General features: G+C 35.5%; 1 protein-coding gene across 4 annotated transcripts in view; it reads left to right on the top strand.

Moving 5' to 3' along the window:
- The window catches only part of ATF1 (activating transcription factor 1), a 78,835-nt gene extending 71,214 nt beyond the window's left edge, over window positions 1–7,621 (top strand). For 3 of the 4 annotated variants that reach the window (XM_061205793.1, XM_061205794.1, XM_061205792.1), the window contains 3 exons: window positions 1,255–1,437; window positions 1,523–1,682; window positions 6,111–7,621. In XM_061205793.1, the coding sequence (XP_061061776.1) occupies window positions 1,255–1,437; window positions 1,523–1,682; window positions 6,111–6,255 (488 nt within the window). In that variant the 3' untranslated portion in view covers window positions 6,256–7,621. Of the gene's footprint in view, window positions 1–1,254; window positions 1,438–1,522; window positions 1,683–4,059; window positions 4,180–6,110 lie in introns of all 4 variants that reach the window. The other variant, XR_009702594.1, reaches the window with a different exon arrangement.
- The last annotated feature ends 15,174 nt before the right edge of the window (window positions 7,622–22,795 follow it).

Here is a 22,795-nt window from a genome sequence, read left to right as displayed (position 1 = left end):
AACTGAAGTAAGTATAGTACAAGTCATATTTAGGGCAGCATGATCCAGTAGAACTTGATGATGCAAATGTTCTGTATTTGCATTGTCCAGTACAGTAGCTGCTAAACTATGTGTGAATACTGAGCACGTGACATTTGGCTGGTGAGACTGAGGAACTGAATTTTTTATTTTAATTTTAGTTAATTTAAATAGCCATGCGTGGCTCATGGCTACTGTATTGAACAGTACAGTTGAGTTCTTAAAAGAAGTAAATTCAACCAGGTAAATACACATGTTAAGCAAGTACAGGAAGATATGTTGCAAAAATGAAAACATTCTGTATTAACATATATATTTAACATCAAAAGATGTGTATCTATAATGTGTGTAAATAAACCTATTTGATATTTATATATCAATCTGTGTGAGCATAGGAAAAGATTAGGAAGGTTGTGTACCAAAATAATGTTTACCTCAGGAGGGGGGTGGGGAGTGGACAGTGGAATAAATAGGGATAATGGGACTTTTTATTTATATATTTATATAAATATATTTATATATGTATGTAATGTGTGTTGCAGGGAAGGAGATTGAAAGTAATTCCTAGTATAAGTTTAAAACAAATCTCTGAATCTAAAAAATTTTAATGTCTTTACTTCTAAAGTCATTTTATAAATTAAAGTATATGGGAATATTTGTTGTGTGGTAGTAGGGAAAGGATAAGGGTAATCAGAAACAGTGGTCACCACTAGAGAGTGGAGCTAAGAAAAGAGTATGAAGATTTACTTTTTCATTATGTAACCTTTTATGCTTTTTGAATTTTCTTCCATAGGCACACATCTATTCAAAAATATTTTAAAATACAATCTTTTTAATGCTTTTAAATAAAAATTACAAAGTATGTTAATATTTCCTTCTACTTATTTTTCCTTTAAAAGTTAGTCATTGGTGGTACCCTCTTCTAATGGCCCAAAACTGCTGTGACAACATTAACAATTAGCATGGAATGCTCTACAGAGCCCAAAATGGGTTTTGACCAATCAGTTATTGTACAATTTGAGACTAAATTTAAGATTAGTGCATCTGAAATACAAAATTTTCTGAAGAAATGCCATTTTACTTGTTTTACATATAGCTCACCCAAAGTAGTCAACAGTTATCAAGTGGAATTGCATTTAAACCTGTTTTAATAAATAGCAAATTTTTTTTTGCCAATCCTTTGTCATTAGTGTGTTGTACAGCCTTATATTAGCTATGTTCTCTCTTTGGTTAAAGTTGCCATTGCCCCAAATGGAGCCTTACAGCTGGCCAGTCCAGGCACAGATGGAGTACAGGGGCTTCAGACATTAACCATGACAAATTCAGGCAGTACTCAACAAGGTACAACAATTCTCCAGTACGCACAGACCTCTGATGGACAGCAAATACTTGTGCCCAGCAACCAGGTGGTTGTACAAAGTAAGTTTGCTTAAGTATCTATGGAAAGCATCACAAAGTACTTTCAAAGACACTTACAAATTAACTCATTCTTTTGACCACACAGCTGCATCAGGAGATATGCAGACGTATCAGATCCGTACCACGCCTTCAGCTACTTCGCTACCACAAACCGTGGTGATGACATCTCCCGTAACCCTTACATCTCAGACAACTAAGACAGATGACCCCCAACTGAAAAGAGAAATAAGGTTGATGAAAAATAGGTAGGTAGTAAAATGATACTATCAGAATGGGTAATGTTTTTATAAATCTCAAAATATAACCAGATATTAACTGAGATTGTATATTAGAAATAAGGAGAGGGGATTATATCAACATTATTTTAACTGAGTGTTAGATTATGTCTAGTACATTTCCAGTGGATCAGTGAGTCCCTTTGCATAGTTTCTTTATTTAATATATGACCTAGAGTTCTTCCATTTTTATTGTATCCTTTGAATAGCACTGTTAAGCAAAACTTTTCAGACAATATATTTTGTTCTTATTCAGATGACAAAGTTAAGTGAAAATAATAATTTGCTGCTTGCTGTTGACTAGAGTAAGAATAGGCAAGAATTAGTAGGATTCTGCATAATACCTAATATACTTCTGGATACAGAATTGCTCTTAAAAATGAATTTTGATCATGAAATATAGTAGTCATTTAACCCCCAGAAACATTTCTGTTTGTTTTAAATGTATTTTAAACATTGTTATATGCACTACATATACATCAGGCATTAAAAATCACTAGTTCTTTGAGAAAAAGAATATGATGGGTAGCCTTCTGCAGTGTGTTCAAGGGAAAAGAAAAGACACCAATAAACTATATTAGAAACAAAAAAGGGTAAATAGCCACAGATACAACAAATTTTTTAAATTATAATAAGGTTCTATTTTCAGGTCCTCTCCAGTAAGTTAGAAAATTAGAATAAAGGATAATTTTCTAGAGCAATTAAAATTACCGTAAAAGGACCAGATGGATACATTTAATTACTTCAAGATAAAATGTTTCTTTACTAAAAACAAGAGGAAGCATAACTGTAAATGACTTGGTAACAAGGCAGGGACCATCTGTTGTTTTGGAGGTTCCAACAAATACAAGTAAATGAAGTAAGTTATGTAAATATTAGAAAAGAATTGTATCTCGTTGCTGATGATATGACTGTGTACCTAGGAAACCCAAAAGACTTGTTAAAAATTACTAGAGTGTGACTTCTCTTTCTGACAATGTAACCTCAGCTACATAATAAAAGCTTGATGAAATATAAAAACCATCCTCTTAAATGACTGGATGAGCATGCAGAAAGTAAGATAAATCTATTGAGGTTAGACGCGCGAACCAGAAGCCCAGGACCATGATGTTAAACAAGCACTGAAGCAGCCCCTGTATATACTAGGGATAAATTCAGATCTTTGTAATTGGTATAGCTTTGGTATGCAGACGGGACTAGGGACAGAGCCTGGGGCCTCTGCAGGCTGGAGAACTGGATCACAGATTATTTTTCATGAGGTCAAGACCCAAGAAGTACTACATTCATAAGCTGAGAATTGTAATTTTAAAAATTAGTGCCCCCAACTGGAGACAGCAACCTCAACAAGGCTCTAATTTATTCCCATACATTGAGTTCTAACAAATATAAGTTGAAAAATCAGACTACCCAAGGAATTAGGCCTCCATTATATGTGCCAACCCCTTAGGCAACTGTCACAAAAAATTATTTCCATTTTTTTGAGATGAGGAAACTGAGGCCTAGAGAAGTTAAGTTACTTGACCAAGGTTACACTGCTCAGTAACTGATAGAGGTAGGGTTTAAATTCATGGGTCCAAATTTTAGGGTCCAAAGTCTTAGGGAATACCACACTGCCTTTCAGGAGCAAGAGTCAGCAGAAAGAGCAGATGACAGAATGAGTTTTGTGAAGTCTTCAGTAATCTAATGGAGAGAGGGAAAGAAGTATGTCTTTTGTATTTAAAAAAAGGATGTCATTGTAAATCATCAAAGCTCAAGAGACTATAAAAATGATAAAAATTGGAGAGGAAAAATAAACTATTATTATTAGCAAAGATATATTCATCTGCTTAGAATATCCAGGAAAATCATCTGCAAACTATTTGAAACTGAAAAAGAACCAGTTCTTTTCAACATTTGTACCAGAAGCCCTTGCCAGTTTAGTAAAACAGGAAAGGGGGGGGGGGGAATTACAAGGATTTAAATGAAAACAATAGAAACTATTACTATCTTTTATATGATTGCTTGATTTAAAAAAAACAAACAAATGGACTTAGAGAAAAATTATTGTAAGTAATGAGTTTATAAGGTTACTAGATATAAAATCAGTTTTCAAAAATCAACTGTATTTCTTCACATAATAAAGAGTTTGGTAAATAATTATTAAAAAGATATCATTTATATTACCAATAAATAAAATATGTGAGAATAAATCTAACAAAAGCTGTCCAGGACATTTACGGAAAACATTGTAAAATGTTTTTGAAAGACATTAAGGAAGATCTAAATAAATGGAGAAATATACTATGTCCATAGATATGGAAACTCAGTATTATAAAGATGACTATTTTTCCCCCCAATTGATCCATAGATTCAATGCAGTTCCAATCAAAACCCAAACAGGTTGTTTGAAGAACTTGACAAGTTGATACTAAAATTTGTAGAAGAGTAAAGGGCCAAGAGCAGCCAAAATATTCCAGACAAGAATAAGGTGAGGAGATATCAAGTTTTGTTTAAAGCTGTGGTAATTCAAATCACGTGATATTGGCATTGAGATAAACAAAATCACCAGTGAAATAGAGAAGGGAGCTCAGAAACAGATCTGTGAATACGTGAAACCCTGGTAGGGCAGATTATTGGGGGAAGGAGGGACTCCAATAAATGGTGCTAAGATAGTTAGTTATTTATATGTGAAAAAAAATATTGGATTTCTTCCTCACACCATACACAAAAATCATACTAAATGGATTAAAAACATATATGTGAAAGGTGAAATTTTAAAAACTTTTAGGTGAAAATGTATAATCTCATGGTTTCAAGTATAAGGAAGATTCCTTAAAACAACACACATAAACACAAAAAAATTAACATGAAAAATTGATGAATCCTCATTAAAATGAGTAACTTCTTTTCATCAAAAGATAAAGTGAGTGAAAATATAAGCTTCAAACCTATAGAAGATATTTGCAACATATCTAACCAAAAACAAACAGATTTGTTTGAAAAAATATAAAGATCTTCTGAATTAATAAGAGAAGTACAACCCAACTGAAAAAATGTTGAATATATTTTTGAAATGATACTGACACAACTCCACATCTGGAAGAAAATTAAATTGGACTCCTATTTTATACCATATACAGAAGTAATTGCAGATGGATTAAAGACTTAACTGTGAAAATTAAGCAATAAAATCTTTAAGATAAAATTTAGAGAGAAATACATAGTGTATCACATTTTAATCTAAGCCAAGAAAAAGACTTTAAAAAAGAGCATTTATTGCATTAAGAAATAAAAATATCAGAAAATCAAGTGGTAGATTAGAAAATAATGTAGAAACAGATAAAGGGTTACTATGTATAATGTGCTGAGAGTTCTTAGGTTTTTCATCTTTCAAATAATTTCTAATTGTAAAATGGGCAAAAAGTATGAATGGAAAAGGGTATGAATAGGCAAATTATGTAAGAGCAGATCCAAAAGACTGTTAAATTTTTGAGAATATGCTCAATCACACTAGTAGTTAGGGAAGTGAAAATTAATTAACAGTGAAATGTCCACATGGCAAAGAACTGTGTACCAGTATATCAATAGAAACATCATTAAAATAGTATGTGTAAAAAAAGCCAGTTGCAGATAATATCTACAAGTCCATAGTATAAAAAATACTCAAAATAATACTTTTTACTTCTATATGTATGTAAAACTTGAATGTAAATCCATAGAAATATTCTAATAGGACATGTACAAAACTGAGAATGAAAGCACTGTTTGTAATTAAAACTCAATAAATAAAAATTAGAGAATCTATGTGCCAAAAGTTAATAAGAGGACCCATAAATTTCATTTCTTGGTATTTATCCAAGAGAAATGGGACATATGTTCACAAAGAGACTGGCACAAGAACATGCATAGCAGCTAAAACTAGAAAACAGCCCAAGAGAATGGATCAACAAATTGTAATGATATTCATACAGTGGAATATGCCCAACAATATAAAGGAACAAACCACTGCACAGTAACATGGATAAACTTCAAAAATATACTGAGTGAAAGGAGATCAAACACAAGAGTACATTCTGTATGACTCTGGTATCTGAAGTTCTAGAATAGGAAAAATTTCATCATCTATGGTGATAAAAATCAAAACAGTAGTTGCTTGGGGAGATGAACGGGCATGAGGGAACTTTCTGGGGCAATAAAAATGTATGTCTTGATGGGTGGGTGGGTTATACAGGTATATGCATTTGCCAAAACTGATTGAATTCTGCACTGAAGATCATTGTGTTTCACTGTATATAGATGATACCTTAATTTTTTTAATGAGGAAAAAAATGATGACCAGGGAAGATTACTGAAGTGCATTTACCATTTAAGGAATGTGAACTTTTTTCTAACATTGGTTGTTTTAATGCTTACATTTAGAGAAGCTGCTCGAGAATGTCGCAGAAAGAAGAAAGAATATGTGAAATGTCTGGAAAATCGAGTTGCAGTCCTGGAAAATCAAAATAAAACTCTAATAGAAGAGTTGAAAACTCTGAAGGATCTTTATTCTAATAAAAGTGTTTGATTCTTAAGAAAGAAAATATTTTTGTGGACTTGCTGAAAAATTAGACGGATTTCTTTTCTTTTTTAGTGGAGTTTTATGAATTAAAAGGTCAAAAATGAAGCTTTTTATTTAGGCTTTTACAACTCAAAGATAAATATCTTACGCAAGAGATCTGGTGACAGAGGATAAAGTGGAAAAAGACCTCAAGGAGGTTACTGGCACAACTGGAAGCTCTGTAAAAATCAAACATACTCAAGAAACAAGAAATGAACTTTCACAAATTCAAATTTTCTAAATAACAATAGTTGTCAATATTCCAAAAATGGCAGATAAGATGAAATTTGATAAATCAGATTTTTAAAAATAAATCATTTACCCTATAGGTTTGCATTTCTTACTGTTTCCTAAAATTTACCTTTTTCAATTGTGTGTGTGTGTGCTATTTCTGCCAATAAATTCTAAATTACAAATAGAAAAAAGCTAATATACAACTAAATATATAAATTATGTGTTCTGATTATGTATACTTGCTCTATCATCAGGTCTTAAATGGGTTTTTAAAAGTTTGTTTATTGGACTTGAGAGGATTTTTGAGACTGGGTTAACTATTTTTGAGGCCTTGTCCTAAAAGGCATCTAAGGTACATGAATGGAGTGTGGTGATTTTGTAACATTTTTTTTATCAGAATGGAAAGAGAATTGTTTAAAAGTTTGATACTTTTAAATGGTTTGTTTTCTGGTTACTCTGGGAATGGTGATTTTCTACAAATATTTAATAAATTGTTTTTTGATTCTATATTCTGTATGCAGTTAAATATACATTACTTATTCTGTTGTGCTTTAATAGAATGGAATGTTTACAGGCCCTTGAGATGTTAAGAGTATTTTAAAAACCTTCTGAAGATGCATACCAAAGTTTTCCAAGAGGATTTTATAATTGGTTTAATGTAAGGTTTATCAGATTCTAAAATAGTACAGTTACTAAGGCAATTTTATGTTAGAGACTATTTTGTAATGTAGTGAATGGTACATTTATAAGAAATGTGACTGCCAATATATTTTTATAGCTAATCTTTATAAATTCTGAAGTTGAGTTTTTAATGATTATTTTAAATGTTTATATAGTTTGTTAGTAAAAAGTATTTTGCATCTCAAAGTATCATTTTTATATTATAGGAAGTAAAGTTTCCAGATTGGCTAATATTTGAATTGTAAGTTTTGTATGCAGTTTATCCAGAGTTCAAAAATGCTGTCAGCACACCAGTGTTTAACCTCTGTATTCCAATTTGTATACACTTTGAAATTGTACTGCAAAACTATTGTGTGCTTCTTATACAATATGTATCATATTGTTGTCTATGAAATTAAAGGACATTTGATAAAATTAAGTTTGCTGAATGTAAAATACATTGCTTGATATATGAATGACAAGCTTCCTGATTGATAGCCATTGTGTTAATTATACTAACTATAGTGCATTTCTAGTTTTAAAATGAGGATAAATTTACAAATCTGGGCTACACAATCTATTTTAAGAAGGGGATATGTTTATATGTTTTGATTCAGTCAGAACCAATTATAACAAACTGAAGATAGCTAAATATTTTGTTCTACAAGTGTTTAGGACATGGTTAAGGAGCCTGTCATGTAGAAATCTTAATAGATAAATTTGTGATTAATCCTAGTAAAAATTTTCATTAACGGCATCTTTTAAAATGGGATTTTTGTTGACTTGGCAGCAGTTTATGTAAAGAAAGATAAAGTTTGATCACCTGTGGGATTACTTATATCCCTGTCCTGTGTAAAGCCTGAGTCTCAAAATAGTAACCCATTAGGCTAAAGAATATTAGGAGGTATGGGGTCAGTGGGTTATATCCAGAGTGTTTTAAAAGATAATATATTGGGTAGGTGTTGTGTTTGGCTCCAGTAGCCTAGCTCTTAGTACCTTAACAACTGGCATCCACACATATTTGTAAATTCTCCACAGCCTACACATTGCTGGTGTAGGGCCTTGCTCACTAGATCATGTTACCTAGTTTAGCTATATGTAACAGGCATGGGCAAGCCACTGAGGATTCCATAAATGCATACCAAATTACCTTCCTAGATGTTTTTCTAATTTGAATTCATTGTGGGGCTTATGACACTTTAAAGGTGATTGATTGTAGTACAAACCTGAAATTATTAGACTTCAGAAATTCATCAGACCAAAGAAATTAGTTCCTTAGTTCAATTTACTATTTTAAATAAATTATCAATTTACTAATTTGTTATATCGATGAAAATACATTATTGCCCAAGAACACATCTTGAGCATATAAAATATGATAACCCTTTAATTTTATTGAACAGAGCAGGGGTCCCCAACCCCCAGGCCATGGACCGGTACAGGTCCATGGCCTGTTGGGAACCAGGCCACACAGCAGGAGGTGAGGAGCGGGCAAGCGAGCGAAGCTTCATCTGTATTTCCAGCAGTCCCCATCGCTCACATTACCTCATGAGCTCCGCCTCCTGTCAGAATCTAATGCGGCAGCATTAGATTCTCATAGGAGCACAAACCCTAATGTGAACTGCGCATGCGAGGGATCTAGGTTGCGCACTCCTTATGAGAATCTAATGCCTGATGATCTGAGGTGGAGCTGAGGCAGAGATACTAGCGCTGGGGAGTGGCTGCAAATACAGATTATCATTAGCAGCGAGGTTTGACTGCACACAGACCATAATCAATTGCTTGCAGACTCATATCAAAACCCTATCGGTGAGTGGCAAGTGAAAACAAGCTCAGGGCTCCCACTGATTCTGCATTATGGTGAGTTGTATAATTATTTCATGTATTACAATGTAATAATAATAGAAATACAGTGCACAATAAATGTAATGTGCTTGAATCATCCCAAAACCATCCCCCGCGGGGTCTGTGGAAAAATTGTCTTCCACGAAACCAGCCCCTCAGGCCAGAAAGGTTGGGGACCGCTGGAATACAGCATAAAGAATGGGCATGTTTTAGAGCTTTGGAAATTTTACCATATACGTTTAGTCATTCAGCAGTTATTATATTGAAGTTACTAGTTAAACCTGTGTTTTTCTCCAGTTAAAATGTATTATGCCTTGGACACTACATAATGATTAAGAAAAAGACATAACAATTGTAGATATTTATGCACCCAACATAGGAGCACATCAATACATAAGGCAAATGCTAACAGCCATAAAAGGGGAAATCAACAGTAACACAATAATAGTGGGGGCATGATTATTTTAAATGTTTATATAGTTTGTTAGTAAAAAATATTTTGCATCTCAAAGTATCATTTTTTAACACCCCACTTACACCAATGGGCAGATCATCCAGACAGAAAATTAATAAGGAAACACAAGCCTTAAATGACACATTAGACTAGATGGACTTAATTGATATCTTCAGGACATTCCATCCAAAAGCAGCAGAATACATTTTCTTCTCAAGTGCACACGGAACATTCTCTAGGATAGATCACATCTTGGGTCACAAATCAAGCCTTGGTAAATTTAAGAAAATTGAAATCATATCAAGCATCGTTTCCAACCACAACACTATGAGATTAGATATCAACTACAGGAAAATAAAGTGAAAAAACACAAACACATACAGGCTAAACAATACGCTACTAAGTAACCAAGAGATCACTGAAGAAATCAAAGAGGAAATCGAAAAATACCTAGCAACAAATGACAACGATAACACAACCACCCAAAACCAACGGGATGCAGCAAAAGCAGTTCTCAGAGGGAAGTTTATAGCAATTCAATCCTACCTCAAGAAACAAGAAAAATCTCAACCTAACCTGACACCTAAAACAATTAGAGAAAGAACAAAAAACAAACCAAAAAAAAAAAAAAAAAACCCCAAAACAAAAAAAACCCACACAGTTAGTAGTAGGAAAGGAATCATAAAGATCAGAGCAGAAATAAATGAAAAAGAAATGTGGAAAACAACAGCAAAGATCAATAAAACTAAAAGCTCATTCTTTGAGAATATAAACTAAGTTGATAAACCATTAGCCAGAATCATCAAGAAAAAAAGGGAGAAGACTCAAATCAATAAAATTAGAAATGAAAAAGGAGAAGTTACAATGGACACCACAGAAATACAAAGGATCATAAGAGACTACTAGAAGCAACTATATGCCAATAAAATGGACAACCTGGAAGAAATGGACAAATTCTTAGAAAAGTACAACCTTCCAAGACTGAACCAGGAAGAAATAGAAAATATGAACAGACCAACCACAAGCACTGAAATTGAAAGTGTGATTAAAAATCTTCCAACAAACAAAAGCCCAGGGCCAGATGGCCTCACAGGAGAAGTCTATTAAACATTTAGAGAAGAGCTAACACCTATCCCTCTCAAACTCTTCCAAAAAACTGCAGACAGGAAAACTCCCAAACTCATTCTACGAGGTCACCATCACCTTGATACCAAAACCAGACAAAGATACTACAAAAAAAGAAAATTACAGACCAATATCACTGATGAACATAGATGCAAAAATCCTCAACAAAATACCAGCAAACAGAATCCAACAACACAGTAAAAGGATCATACACCATGATCAAGTGGGATTTATCCCAGGGATGTAAGGATTCTTCAGTATATGCAAATCAATTAATGTGATACACCATATTAACAAATTGAAGGAGAAAAACCATATGATAATCTCAACAGATGCAGAAAAAGCTTTCAACAAAATTCAACACACATTTATGATAAAAACTCTCCAGAAAGTGGGCATAGAGGGAACCTACCTCAACATAATAAAGGCCATATATGACAGCAAACATTATTCTCAATGGTAAAAAAACTGACAGCAAGTCCTCTAAGATCAGGAAGAAGACAAGGATGTCCACTCTCGCCACTATTATTCAACATAGTTTTGGAACTCCTAGCCACGGCAATCAGAGAAGAAAAAGAAATAAAAGGAATCCAAATTGGAAAAGAAGAAGTAAAACTGTCACTGTTTGCAGATGACATGATACTATACACAGAAAATCCTAAAGATGCCACCAGAAAACTACTACAGCTAATCAATAAATTTACTAAAGTCACAGGATACAAAATTAATACACAGAAATCTCTTGAATTCCTATACACTAACAACAAAAAAATCAGAAAGAGAAATTAAGGAAACAATCCCATTTACCATTGCAACAAAAAGAATAAAATACATAGGAATAAACCCACCTAATGAGGCAAAGGACCTGTATGCAGAAAACTGTAAGACACTGATGAAAAAAATCAAAGATGACACAAACAGATGGAGAAATATATCATGTTCTTGGAGTGGAAGAATCAACATTGTGAAAATGACTATACTACCCAAAGCAATCTACAGATTCAATGCAATCCCTATCGAATTACCAATGGCATTTTTCACAGAACTAGAACAAAAATTTTTACAATTTGTATGGAAACACAGAAGACCCTGAATAGCCAAAGCAATCTTGAGAAAGAAAAACGGAGCTGGAGGAATCAGGCTCTCTGACTTCAGACTATACTGCAAAGCTACAGTAATCAAGAGAGTATGGTACTGGCACAAAAACAGAAATATAGATCAATGGAACGGGATAGAAAAGCCAAGAGATAAACCCAAGCATCTATGGTGACCTAATATATGACAAAGGAGGCAAGAATATACAATGGAGAAAAGACAATCTCTTCAATAAGTGGTGCTGGGAAAACTGGACAGCTACATGTAAAAGAATGAAATTAGAACGCTCCCTAACACCATACACAAAAATAAACTCAAAATGGATTAAAAGACCTAAATGTAAGGCCAGACACTATAAAACTCTTAGAAGAAAACATGGGGACTTCCTTGGTGGCACAGTGGTTAAGAATCTGCCTGCCAATGCAGGGGACACAGGTTTGAGCCCTGGTCCGGGAAGATCCCACATGCTGCAGAGCAACTAAGCCCATGTGCCACAACTACAGAGCCTGTGCTCTAGAGCCCAGAAAGCCACAACTACTGAAGCCCGCACGCCTAAAGCCCGTGCTCCACAACAAGAGAAGCCACTGCAATGAGAAGCCCGAGCACCGCAACGAAGAGTAGCCCCTGTTCACCGCAACTAGAGAAAGCCTGCGCGCAGCAGTGAAGACCCAACACAGCCAAAAATAAATTAATTTTTTAAAAAAAGAAGAAAACATAGACCACTATTTGACATAAATTGCAGCAAGATCCTTTTTGACCCACCACCTAGAGAAATGAAAATAAAAACAAAAATAAATAAATGGGACCTAATTAAACTTAAAAGCTTTTGCACAGCAAAGGAAACCATAAACAAGATGAAAAGACAACTCTCAGAATGGGCAAAAATATTTGCAAATGAATCAAACGACAAAGGATTAATCTCCAAAATATACAAGCAGCTCATGCAGCTCAATACCAAAAAATCAAACAACCCAATCGAAAGATGGGCAGAAGACCTAAATAGACATTTCTCCAAAGAAGACACACAGATGGCCAAGAGGCCCATGAAAAGATGCTCAACATCACTAATTATTAGAGAAATGCAAAACAAAACTACAATTAGGTATCACCTCACATCATCAGTAAGTCTACAAACAATAAATGCTGGAGTGGGTGTGGAGAAAAGGGAATCCTCTGGCACTGTAGGTGGGAATGTAAATTGATACAGCCACTATGGAGAATAGTATAGAGGTTGCTTAAAAAACTAAAAATAGAATCACCATATGACCCAACAATCCCACTACTGGGCATATACCCTGAGAAAACCATAATTCAAAAAGACACATGCACCCAATGTTCATTGCAGCTCTATTTACAATAGCCAGGACATGGAAGAAACCTAAATGTCCATCAACAGATGAATGGATAAAAAAGATGTGGTACATACATACGATGGAATATTACTCAGCCATAAGAAGGAACGAAATTGGGTCATTTGTAGAGACATGGACAGACCTAAAGACTGTCATACAGAGTGAAGTAAGTCAGAGAGAGAAAAACAAATATCCTATATTAATGCATATATGTGGAATCTAGAAAAATGGTACAGATGAACCAGTAGCAAGGCAGAAATAGAGACACAGATGTAGAGAACAAATGTATGGACACCAAGGGGGGAAGGGGGTGGTGAATTGGGAAATTGGGATTGACATATATACACTAATACAGGGGTCCCCAACCCCTGGGCCATGGACCAGTACCGATCCGCAGCCTGTTAGGAACTGGGCCACACAGCAGGAGGTGAGCAGTCGGTGAGCGAGCGAACCTTCATCTGCCGCTCCCCATTGCGCGCATTACCGCCTGAACCATCCCCCCTGCCCTGTGGAAAAATTGTCTTCCACGAAATCGGTCCCTGGTGCCAGAAAGGTTGGGGACTGCTGCACTAATATGTATAAAATAGATAACTAATGAGAACCTGCTGTATAGCATAGGGAACTCCACTTCGCTGTACAATAAAAACTAACACAACATTGTAAAACAACTATACCCCAATTAAAAAAAAAAAAACAGAACCACAATGAGGTATCACCTCACACGGGTCAGAATGGCCATCATCAAAAAATCTACAAACAATAAATGCTGGAGAGGGCACTTCCCTGGTGGCGCAGTGGTTAAGAATCCACCTGCCAATGCAGGGGACATGGGTTCAACCCCTGGTCCAGGAAGATCCCACATGCCGCGGAGCAACTAAGCCCGTGTGCCACAACTCCTGAGCCTGCGCTCTAGAGCCCACGAGCCACACTACTGAGCCCACGTGCCACAACTACTGAAGCCCGTGTGCCTAGAGCCCGTGCTCTGCAACAAGAGAAGCCACCTCAATGAGAAGCCCCCACACCACAACCAAGAGTAGCCCCTGCTCGACCCAACTAGAGAAAGCCTGTAGGCAGCAACAAAAACCCAATGCAGCCATAAATAAATAAATAAAATTTTAAAAAGAAAACAATAAATGCTGGAGAGGGTGTGGAGAAAAGGGAACCCTCTGGCACCGTTTGTGGGAATGTAAATTGATACAGCCACTATGGAGAACAGTATGGAGGTTCCTTCCTTAAAAAACTAAAAACAGAACTACCATATGACCCAGCAATCCCACTACTGGGCATATACCCTGTGAAAACCATAATTCAAAAAGATACATGTACCCCAATGTTCACTGCAGCTCTATTTACAATAGTCAGGACATGGAAACAACCTAAATGAGATGAATGGATAAAGAAGATGTGGTATATATATACAATGGAATATTACTAAGCCATAAAAAGGAACAAAATTGGGTCATTTGTAGTGATGTGGATGAACCTAGAATCAGTCATACAGAGTGAAGTAAGTCAGAAAGAGAAAAACAAATATCGTATATTAACGCATATATATGAAATCTAGAAAAATGGTACTGATGAACCTATTTGCAGGGCAGGAAAAGAGACACAGATGTAGAGAATGGACTTGCAGACATGGGAGTGTGGGGAAGGGGAGGGTGGGACAAACTGAGAGAGTAGCAGTGACATATATACGCTACTGTGTGTAAAATAGCTAGTGGGAAGCTGCTGTATAGCACAGGGAGCTCAGCTCGGTGCTCTGTGATGACCTAGAGCGGTGGGATGCAGGGCGTGAGAGGGAGGCTCAAGAGGGAGGGGATATTGTATACATATAGCTGATTCACTTTGTTGTACAGCAGAACATAACACAACATTGTAAAGCAATTATACTCCAATAAAAAAATATGTATTATGCCTTGGAATATAAAGTTGTCGTAATTGCAGTTCAAATTCCCAGAAAAGATGCTGAAATGATATAAAGTGAGTGAATTTGACCAGGGACTTGATAGCTAAGTTAAAGGAAAAGTCACAGGTTATAGTGAAATGAAATAATGTCAAAGTATATCACAATCTAATTGCAGTAATCATATAACATTATTTACTGTTATACAAAGTAGGTTTTTATTTTTAATAAATACTGCTTGTTTTTTTGCTATAAAACAAAGTAAAGGAACACTTATATCAAGGTTGTAGAATTCAGAAGGCCACTCTAGGGAGTGTTTGGCGAAGTCTTTTTTTTTTTTTTTTTAATCAAACCCTCGCCCCCTGCAGTGGAAGGGTGGAGTCTTAACCATTGGACCGCCAGGGAAGTCCCTGCCAGAAGTCTTTGAGGGAGTCAGTTGGAGGAGGTTTAGGTCATTTAACTTTTTTTTTTTAAGAGAGATTCTGATAACTCAATCCCCTTTTATCAGTGTAAATTTCTTTGTAGCAAACATAGATAGGCATTAGAGGCCAAGTCTTTGCCCTTTCTTGGTTGAAATCCTTTTCCTCAAAATTGACTGGATATATTTAATAGTTTGCTGCCTTCAATAAGTATATATGTTTTTAACTTAGGTAAATATTTGTCAATTTATTATAAAATCTAGGGTTGGACTTCCCTGGTGGCACAGCGTTTAAGAATCCGCCTGCCAATACAGGGGACATGGGTTCGAGCCCTGGTCCGGGAACATCCCACATGCCGCGGAGCAACTAAGCCTGTGTGCCACAGCTACTGAGCCTGTGCTCTAGAGCCTGCGAGCCACAACTACTGAGCCCACGATCTGCAACTACTGAAGCCCATGCACTCTAGGGCTCACGTGCCGCAACTACTGAGCCCATGTGCTGCAACTACTGAAGCCCACAAGCTTAGAGCCTGTGCTCCGCAACAAGAGAAGCCACTGCAATGAGAAGCCCATGCACCACAATGAAGAGTAGCCCCTGTTCGCCGCAACTAGAGAAAGCCCGCACGCAGCAATGAAGACCCAATGCAGCCAAAAAAAAAAAAAAAAGAAAAATCTAGGGTTACCTATGTACATAACATACACAGTCTTACTGTTTCCTTAATATCTACTATTTATTGAGTAACTATGCATAAGAAACTATAAAAGTAATGACATTCATTCATTCAGCAAATATTTATTGAAGGCCTTTTATATGCCAAGCATTACTAGGAGGAGTGATAAACAAGGCAGAGTTATACCTCTTGTGGAACTTGGATATTAATGTCATCCTGTGAGATTGGTACTTACCTAAAGTTATATGAGTATTAATAACTAGGGATCTCAGATATAAACCTAACCTCTAACCATTCAATATGAAATAGTAGCACATCCCCGCCCAACACACTCCTTTATCAAACTTGAAGGGGAGACTCTGTCTCTTTTGCGCTTTTCTGTATCCCCACAGTCTAGGGCAGTGCTCACCTGGTTTAAAGGAGTGCTCTATAATGTTTGTTCAAATGAATGAGGGTCTGGGGTTCAAATTCACTAAGGCACAGAGAGGTTTGATACTTTACCCAAGGTTAAATGGTAAATAACAAAACTAGGGTTCGGACCTAGGTCTAATCAACTCCAAAGTTTGTGGTCTTAGCCACCAGAGTGTACCTTCTGTCTTGCATGTGTTAGAAAGTCTGAAAAGCTTTTTTCATTGAATCTTTCTGCACTCAGTATCAGATTTAAAAAGTTCTATTTAAATGTGTCCACTAGATGGCAACCTCCATTTCAAAATCACGGAAGTTTTACAAACTTTTTAAAATAAATATATAGAAAACTACAGAAGTTAACATATCAAATCCTGTACATGCACCATCCATAATTAATAACTGTTAACATTTTGTTGCCTTTACTTCAGATCATTTTCTGAAGAGGAAGGATGTACAGATAAATTCTTCACCTTTCTTTCCCTAGTCCAATTTCCCTCCCTGAAGGAAACCACTATCATGAATTGTATGGAACCAGTCCATGTTTTTACATTTATTGTATGAATACATAAATAACACATGTCAGATTGTAGTACCTTTTTTACAAGTTTATAAATGGTACCTTAATTCAGACCAAAGAAAACTTAGGATTTTAGCTATGGTAACTTAATACTTTGTTTTGGAAAAAACCTGAGCATCAGAGCATTATTTTTTCCAACTGACAACTCTTAGAATTTAATATCACATCTGGAAAAAATGCTTGCCAAAAAAAATTTTTTTAATTCATAAATACTCATCAATCCAAAAGATAAGAAAGGAGAGAAAAGAAACAGGCAGGACAAATTGCCCAAAATAAAACTATAGAAATCTATGTGTATTAGTAATGATAATAAATAAAAATGCACTGGGCATTAGTTAAATATTAAAAATTGTCACATTGGATTAGAAAACAAAATCCAGCTATATGTTGTTTATATAAGGGGTAAATCTAAAATATAAGGATACAGCAAGGTTGAAAGTAAAGGCATGGAAAAAGTTATACCAGCCAAATATTAGCCAAAAGAAAGCATTAGTATAGTTATATTTATATTGAACAAAATAGACTTTAAAGGAAAAAATTATTACTTGGGACAAAGATGGTCACTATAAAATGAAAAAAGATTTAACTCACTTGGAAGATAAAACACATTTAAACTTGGATACACCCAATAATACAGGGTCAAGATGTTAAGCAAAATGCAGAAATATAATGAGAAAGAAAAATTCACAATCTTAGTAGAATTTAACATACCTCTCTCATAATTGATACAAAAAGCAGGAAAATCATCAGTACAAAGACTTGAACAATAAAAAAACTTGACCTAGCATACTAAATTTCATCAACTGTAAGCCACCATTGATTGTAAAGCAAGCTATATCTTAAGTACCACTAAGAAAGAAAAGCCACTGCGAGTTAAACTATGCCATGCCATTAATGGCCAGATGCATACTGATTTCAGAGATGTTTAAATGTGAAAAACATACATCTTTTAATCAGTGAAATTTGATGTAGAAAATACAACTGTAAATAACACATAAGAGTATTTATGAAAATAGAACCATATAATTTGGGCAATAAAGTAAGTCTCAACAAATTTTCAAAGGACTGGCTTCATACAGACTATGTTCCATTGATCTATGTGTGTCTATCCTTTCACCAAAACCACACTGTCTTGATTACTGTATCTTCATAGTAAGTCTTGAAATCAGGTGGTATGAATTCTTCAAGTTTTATTTTTTATTTTTCCCCTAAAATTGTTTTGGCCATTCCAGTTTCTTTGTCTTTCTATATGAATTTTAGAATCAGCTGGTCTGTATCTATAGAAGAAGATCCTGCTGGGATTTTGACTGGGGTTGTGTTAAACCTATACACGGATCAACTGCGGAAGAACTGACATCTTAACAATATTCATCCAATTCATAAACACAATATATCTCCACTTATTTAGTGTTTGATTTTTTTTTCTTCAGTGTTTTGTAGTTTTTGGCAGAGACCATGCACATATTTTGTTAGATTTATACCTAATTACTACTTCTTTTTCTTTTTTCTTATAGGTATTTTAAATGTTTAAATTTCAGTTTCCAACTGTTGGCTAATATATAAAAAGAGGAATTTTGTCCTGTGACCTTATTATAAATTCACTTATTAGTTCGAGGAGCTTTTAAAATAGATTTTCTTGGGGGGGGGAGGGGTTCTATTGAGATAGTGGCATTTGTGAATAGAGACAGTTTTATATCTTTCTTTAAAGTCTGTATGCCTTTATTTTTAAAATAAATTTATTTATTTTATTTATTTATTTTTGGCTGCGTTGGGTCTTCATTGCTGCACGTGGGCTTTCTCTACTTGCAGCAAGCAGGGGCTACTCTTCATTGCGGTGAGTGGGCTTCTCATTGTCTTCTCCTGTTGTGGAGCATGGGCTCTAGGCGCGTGGGCTTCAGTAGTTGTGGCACACGGGCTCTAGAGCGCAGACTCAGTAGCTGTGGCGCACGGGCTTAGTTGCTCCGTGGCATGTGGGATCTTCCCGGACCAGGGCTCGAACCCGTGTACCCTGCATCGGCAGGCGGATTCTTAACCACTGCGCCACCAGGGAAGCCCTGTATGCCTTTATCTTGCTTTATTGTACTGCCTAGGATTTCTAGTATAACGTTAAATAGAATTGGTTAAGAGTGGACTTTTTTTTTTCTTTGCTGCGCCGTGTGGCTTGTGGGATCTTAGTTCCCTGACCAGGGATTGAACCCAGGCCCTGGCAGTGAAAGCGCCAAGTCCTAACCATGGACTGCCAGGGAATTCCCACCACTGCTTTTCAACATCATACTGTTAAGTCCTAATGCAGTAAGATAAGAAAAGGAAATTAAAGGTATACAGATTGGGAAGGAAGAAATAAAATCATCTTTGTTCACAGATGATATGTTAATTTATTAGAAAATCCAAAAGATTTGACAAAGAAACTCCTGGAACTAATATGTGATTACAGCAGGGTTGCAGGATACAAGGTTAATATACAAAAGTCAATTTCTTTCGAATATACCAGCAATGAACAACTGGAATTTGAAATTAAAAATATAATACTATTTACATTGGCACCCCCCAAAATGAAATACTTAGGTATAAATCTAACAAAATACGTACAAGATCTATATGAGGATAATTACAAAACTGATAAAAGAAATCAAACAAGAACTAAATAAATGGACAAGTATTCCATGTTAATGGATAGAAAGACAACATTGTCAGGATGGCAGTTCTTCCCAACTTGTTCTACAGATTCAATACAAGCCCAATCAAAATCCCAGCAAGTTATTTTGTGGATATCAACAAACTGCTTCTAAAGGTTATACACAGTGAAAAAAGACTCAGAATAGACAATACAATATTGAAGGAGAAGAACAAAGCTGGAGAGCTGACAGTACCTGACTTCAAGACATACCATAGTGGGACTTCCCTGGTGGTCCAGTGGTTAAGACACCGCACTTCCACTGCAGGGGGCACAGGTTCGACCCCTGGTCAGGGAACTATGATCCCACATGCCGAGTGGCCAAAAAGAAAAAAAAAAAGAAAAAAGACATAACACAGAGCTACAGTAATCAAGACAGGGTGATATTCGCAAAAGAACAAATAGATCAATGGAATAGTACAGAGAGCCCAGAAATAGACCCACGTAGATACAGTCAACTGATCTTCAACAAAGGAGCAAAGGCAATACAATGGAGCAACAACAGTATTTTAAATAAGTGGTGCTGGAACAACTGGACATCCACATTAAAAAAAAAAAAAAAAAGAATCTAGACACAGACTTTATATCCTCCACAAAAATTAACTCAGAATGGACCACAGACCTAAATGTAAAACACAAAAGTATAAAACTCTTAGAAGATAACATAGGAGAAAATGTAAATGACCTTGGGTTTGTCAATGACTCCAAAAGTAAAAGAAAGAATTGATAAATTGCACTTCATTAAAACTAAAAGTTTCTGCTCTGTGAAAGACAGTGTAAAGACAATGAAAAAGACAAGCCACAGACTGGGAGAAAATATTTGCAAAAGACATATCTAATAGAGGACTGTTCTCCAAAAAATACAAAGAGCTCTTAAAACTCAACAATAAGAACCGATTAAAAGATGGGCCAAAGACCTTAACAGACATCTCATCAATAAGATATATAGATGGCAAATAAACATGTGAAAAGATGATCCACATCGTGTCATCAGGGAGATGCAAATTAAAACAATGAGATACCACTAATACACCCATTAGAATAGCCAAAATCCAAAACACTTGTAACACCAAATGCTCGTGAGCAACATGAACTCTCAGTCATTGCTAATGGGAATGCAAAAATGGTGCAGACACTTTGGAAGACAGTTTGGCAATTTCTTACAAAACTAAACATACTCTTATCATATGATCCAGCAATTGCACTGTTTGGTATTTGCCAAAGGAGTTGAAAACTTATGTTTACCCAAAAACCTGCACACAGATGTTTACAGCAAATTTATTCATAACTGCCAAAACTTGGAAGCAACCAAGATGTCCTTCAATAGGTGAATGGATGAACTGTGGTATACCCAGATAATGGAATATTATTGATCACAAAAAAGAAATGAGGTCTTAAGCCATGAAAAGACATGGAGGGGGACTTCCCTGGTGGTCCAATGGTAAAGAATCCTCCTTCCAATGCAGGGTTCGATCCCTGGTCGGGAAACTAAGATCCCACATGCTGCGGGGCAACTAAGCCCGCACACCACAACTACTGAGCTCACATGCCTCAACAGGAGAGCCCACGTGCTGCAAACTACAGAGCCCAGGCACTCTGGAACCCGCGCGCCACAACTAGAGAGAGAAAAAAACCCACGCCACAACTAGAGAGAAGCCCGAGTGCCACAACGAAGACCCTGCGTGCCGCAACTAAGACCCGACACAGCCAAAAAAAAATAAATTAAATAAATAAATAAAATAAATATTAAAACAAGAAAAGACATGGAGGAATGTTAAATGCATATTACTAAGTAAAAGAAACCAATCTGTAAAGGCTACATACTCTAGGTATGTATTATACGGTATTCTGAAAAAGGCAAAACTATGGAAACAGTAAAAGATGAGTGGCTGCATTAATGAAATGCATAAGACAAAGATAAACACATAAAAGACCTAAGTAGGTACTTAATATGAGATAATTAATGAATGTCCCCTAAATATATGAAAAGATATTCAAATACTCAAACTCATTTAAAGTCAGGAAAATGCAGATTGAAACCATGAGTTCTCAATGCATACCAACAAGATTGGTAAAAAATTATAAAGCATCGATGATAATATAAATAATGGGAACGTTTACATGCTGCTAGCTGGACAGTACGTTGGTATAACATTTCAGAAAACTATTGGGCATTATTTAGAGAAGGTGATGGTGTATATTCTGTAAGAGTCAGCAATCCTAACCTGGTATATAGTCCAGAGAAACTCATGCTCACATCCATAATAGTATTAGTTGTAAGAGCAAAACTGGAAACAATTCAAATGTTCATCAGTAATAGATTCCAATGTAGATAAATACATCGTGGCATATTCACACCATGCATATGGTAAAAATAAATGAATTACAGTTATAAATAACCACATGAATGAATGCTGAGAACGCAATACTGAATGAAACAAAACTAGCTGCAAAAGAAAATGAATTGCATGATTCAATTGATATAAAGTTTAAAAACATGCAAAATTAAACATGCTGTCCAATATGGTAACCACTAGCTACAGGGCTAACATGACTGAGGAACTAAATTTTAATTTAATTTAAATTTAAACTTAAATTGTCACCTGTCACTAGTGACCACCATACTGTACAGTCAGGTTTATAAAGAAAATCAATGGAATACCAAGTACAAAATTCAGAATATTGGTTTTTTCTAAGGGAAGGAGAAAGGGACAGAATCAGGGACGGGTACACAGGGGATTTCCAAAGTAACAATAATGTTCTTTTTCTTAAATAGGTATCCTTATATTGTTTTTATTCTTTAAACTGTACATAAACTGTACTATAAACATTCCTTCAAAAGGATTAAATATTTAACAAATCAAAAATAGTGAATGAGGTTGTGGGTACATGGAAGTTTATTTTGTTGTTATTATTTAAAGTCTACATAATAAAATATTTTTATTAAAAATATTTCTAGCACTAACTCAAGTGGAGCAAGGGACAACCAAGAAGAATAAAATGTCCCCTAACTCCAGACCCAATCAACCCTACCATCCTACATCCCCCCCACACCCTACCCCAGGCCCCAGGCTCAGCACTAATGCCCTCA

Source organism: Eubalaena glacialis, chromosome 11 (genome assembly GCF_028564815.1).
Source record: "Eubalaena glacialis isolate mEubGla1 chromosome 11, mEubGla1.1.hap2.+ XY, whole genome shotgun sequence".
Lineage (NCBI taxonomy): Eukaryota > Metazoa > Chordata > Mammalia > Artiodactyla > Balaenidae > Eubalaena > Eubalaena glacialis.
The sequence above is the reverse complement of the archived record's forward strand: the minus strand, read 5'-3'. Positions and strand labels throughout refer to the sequence as shown.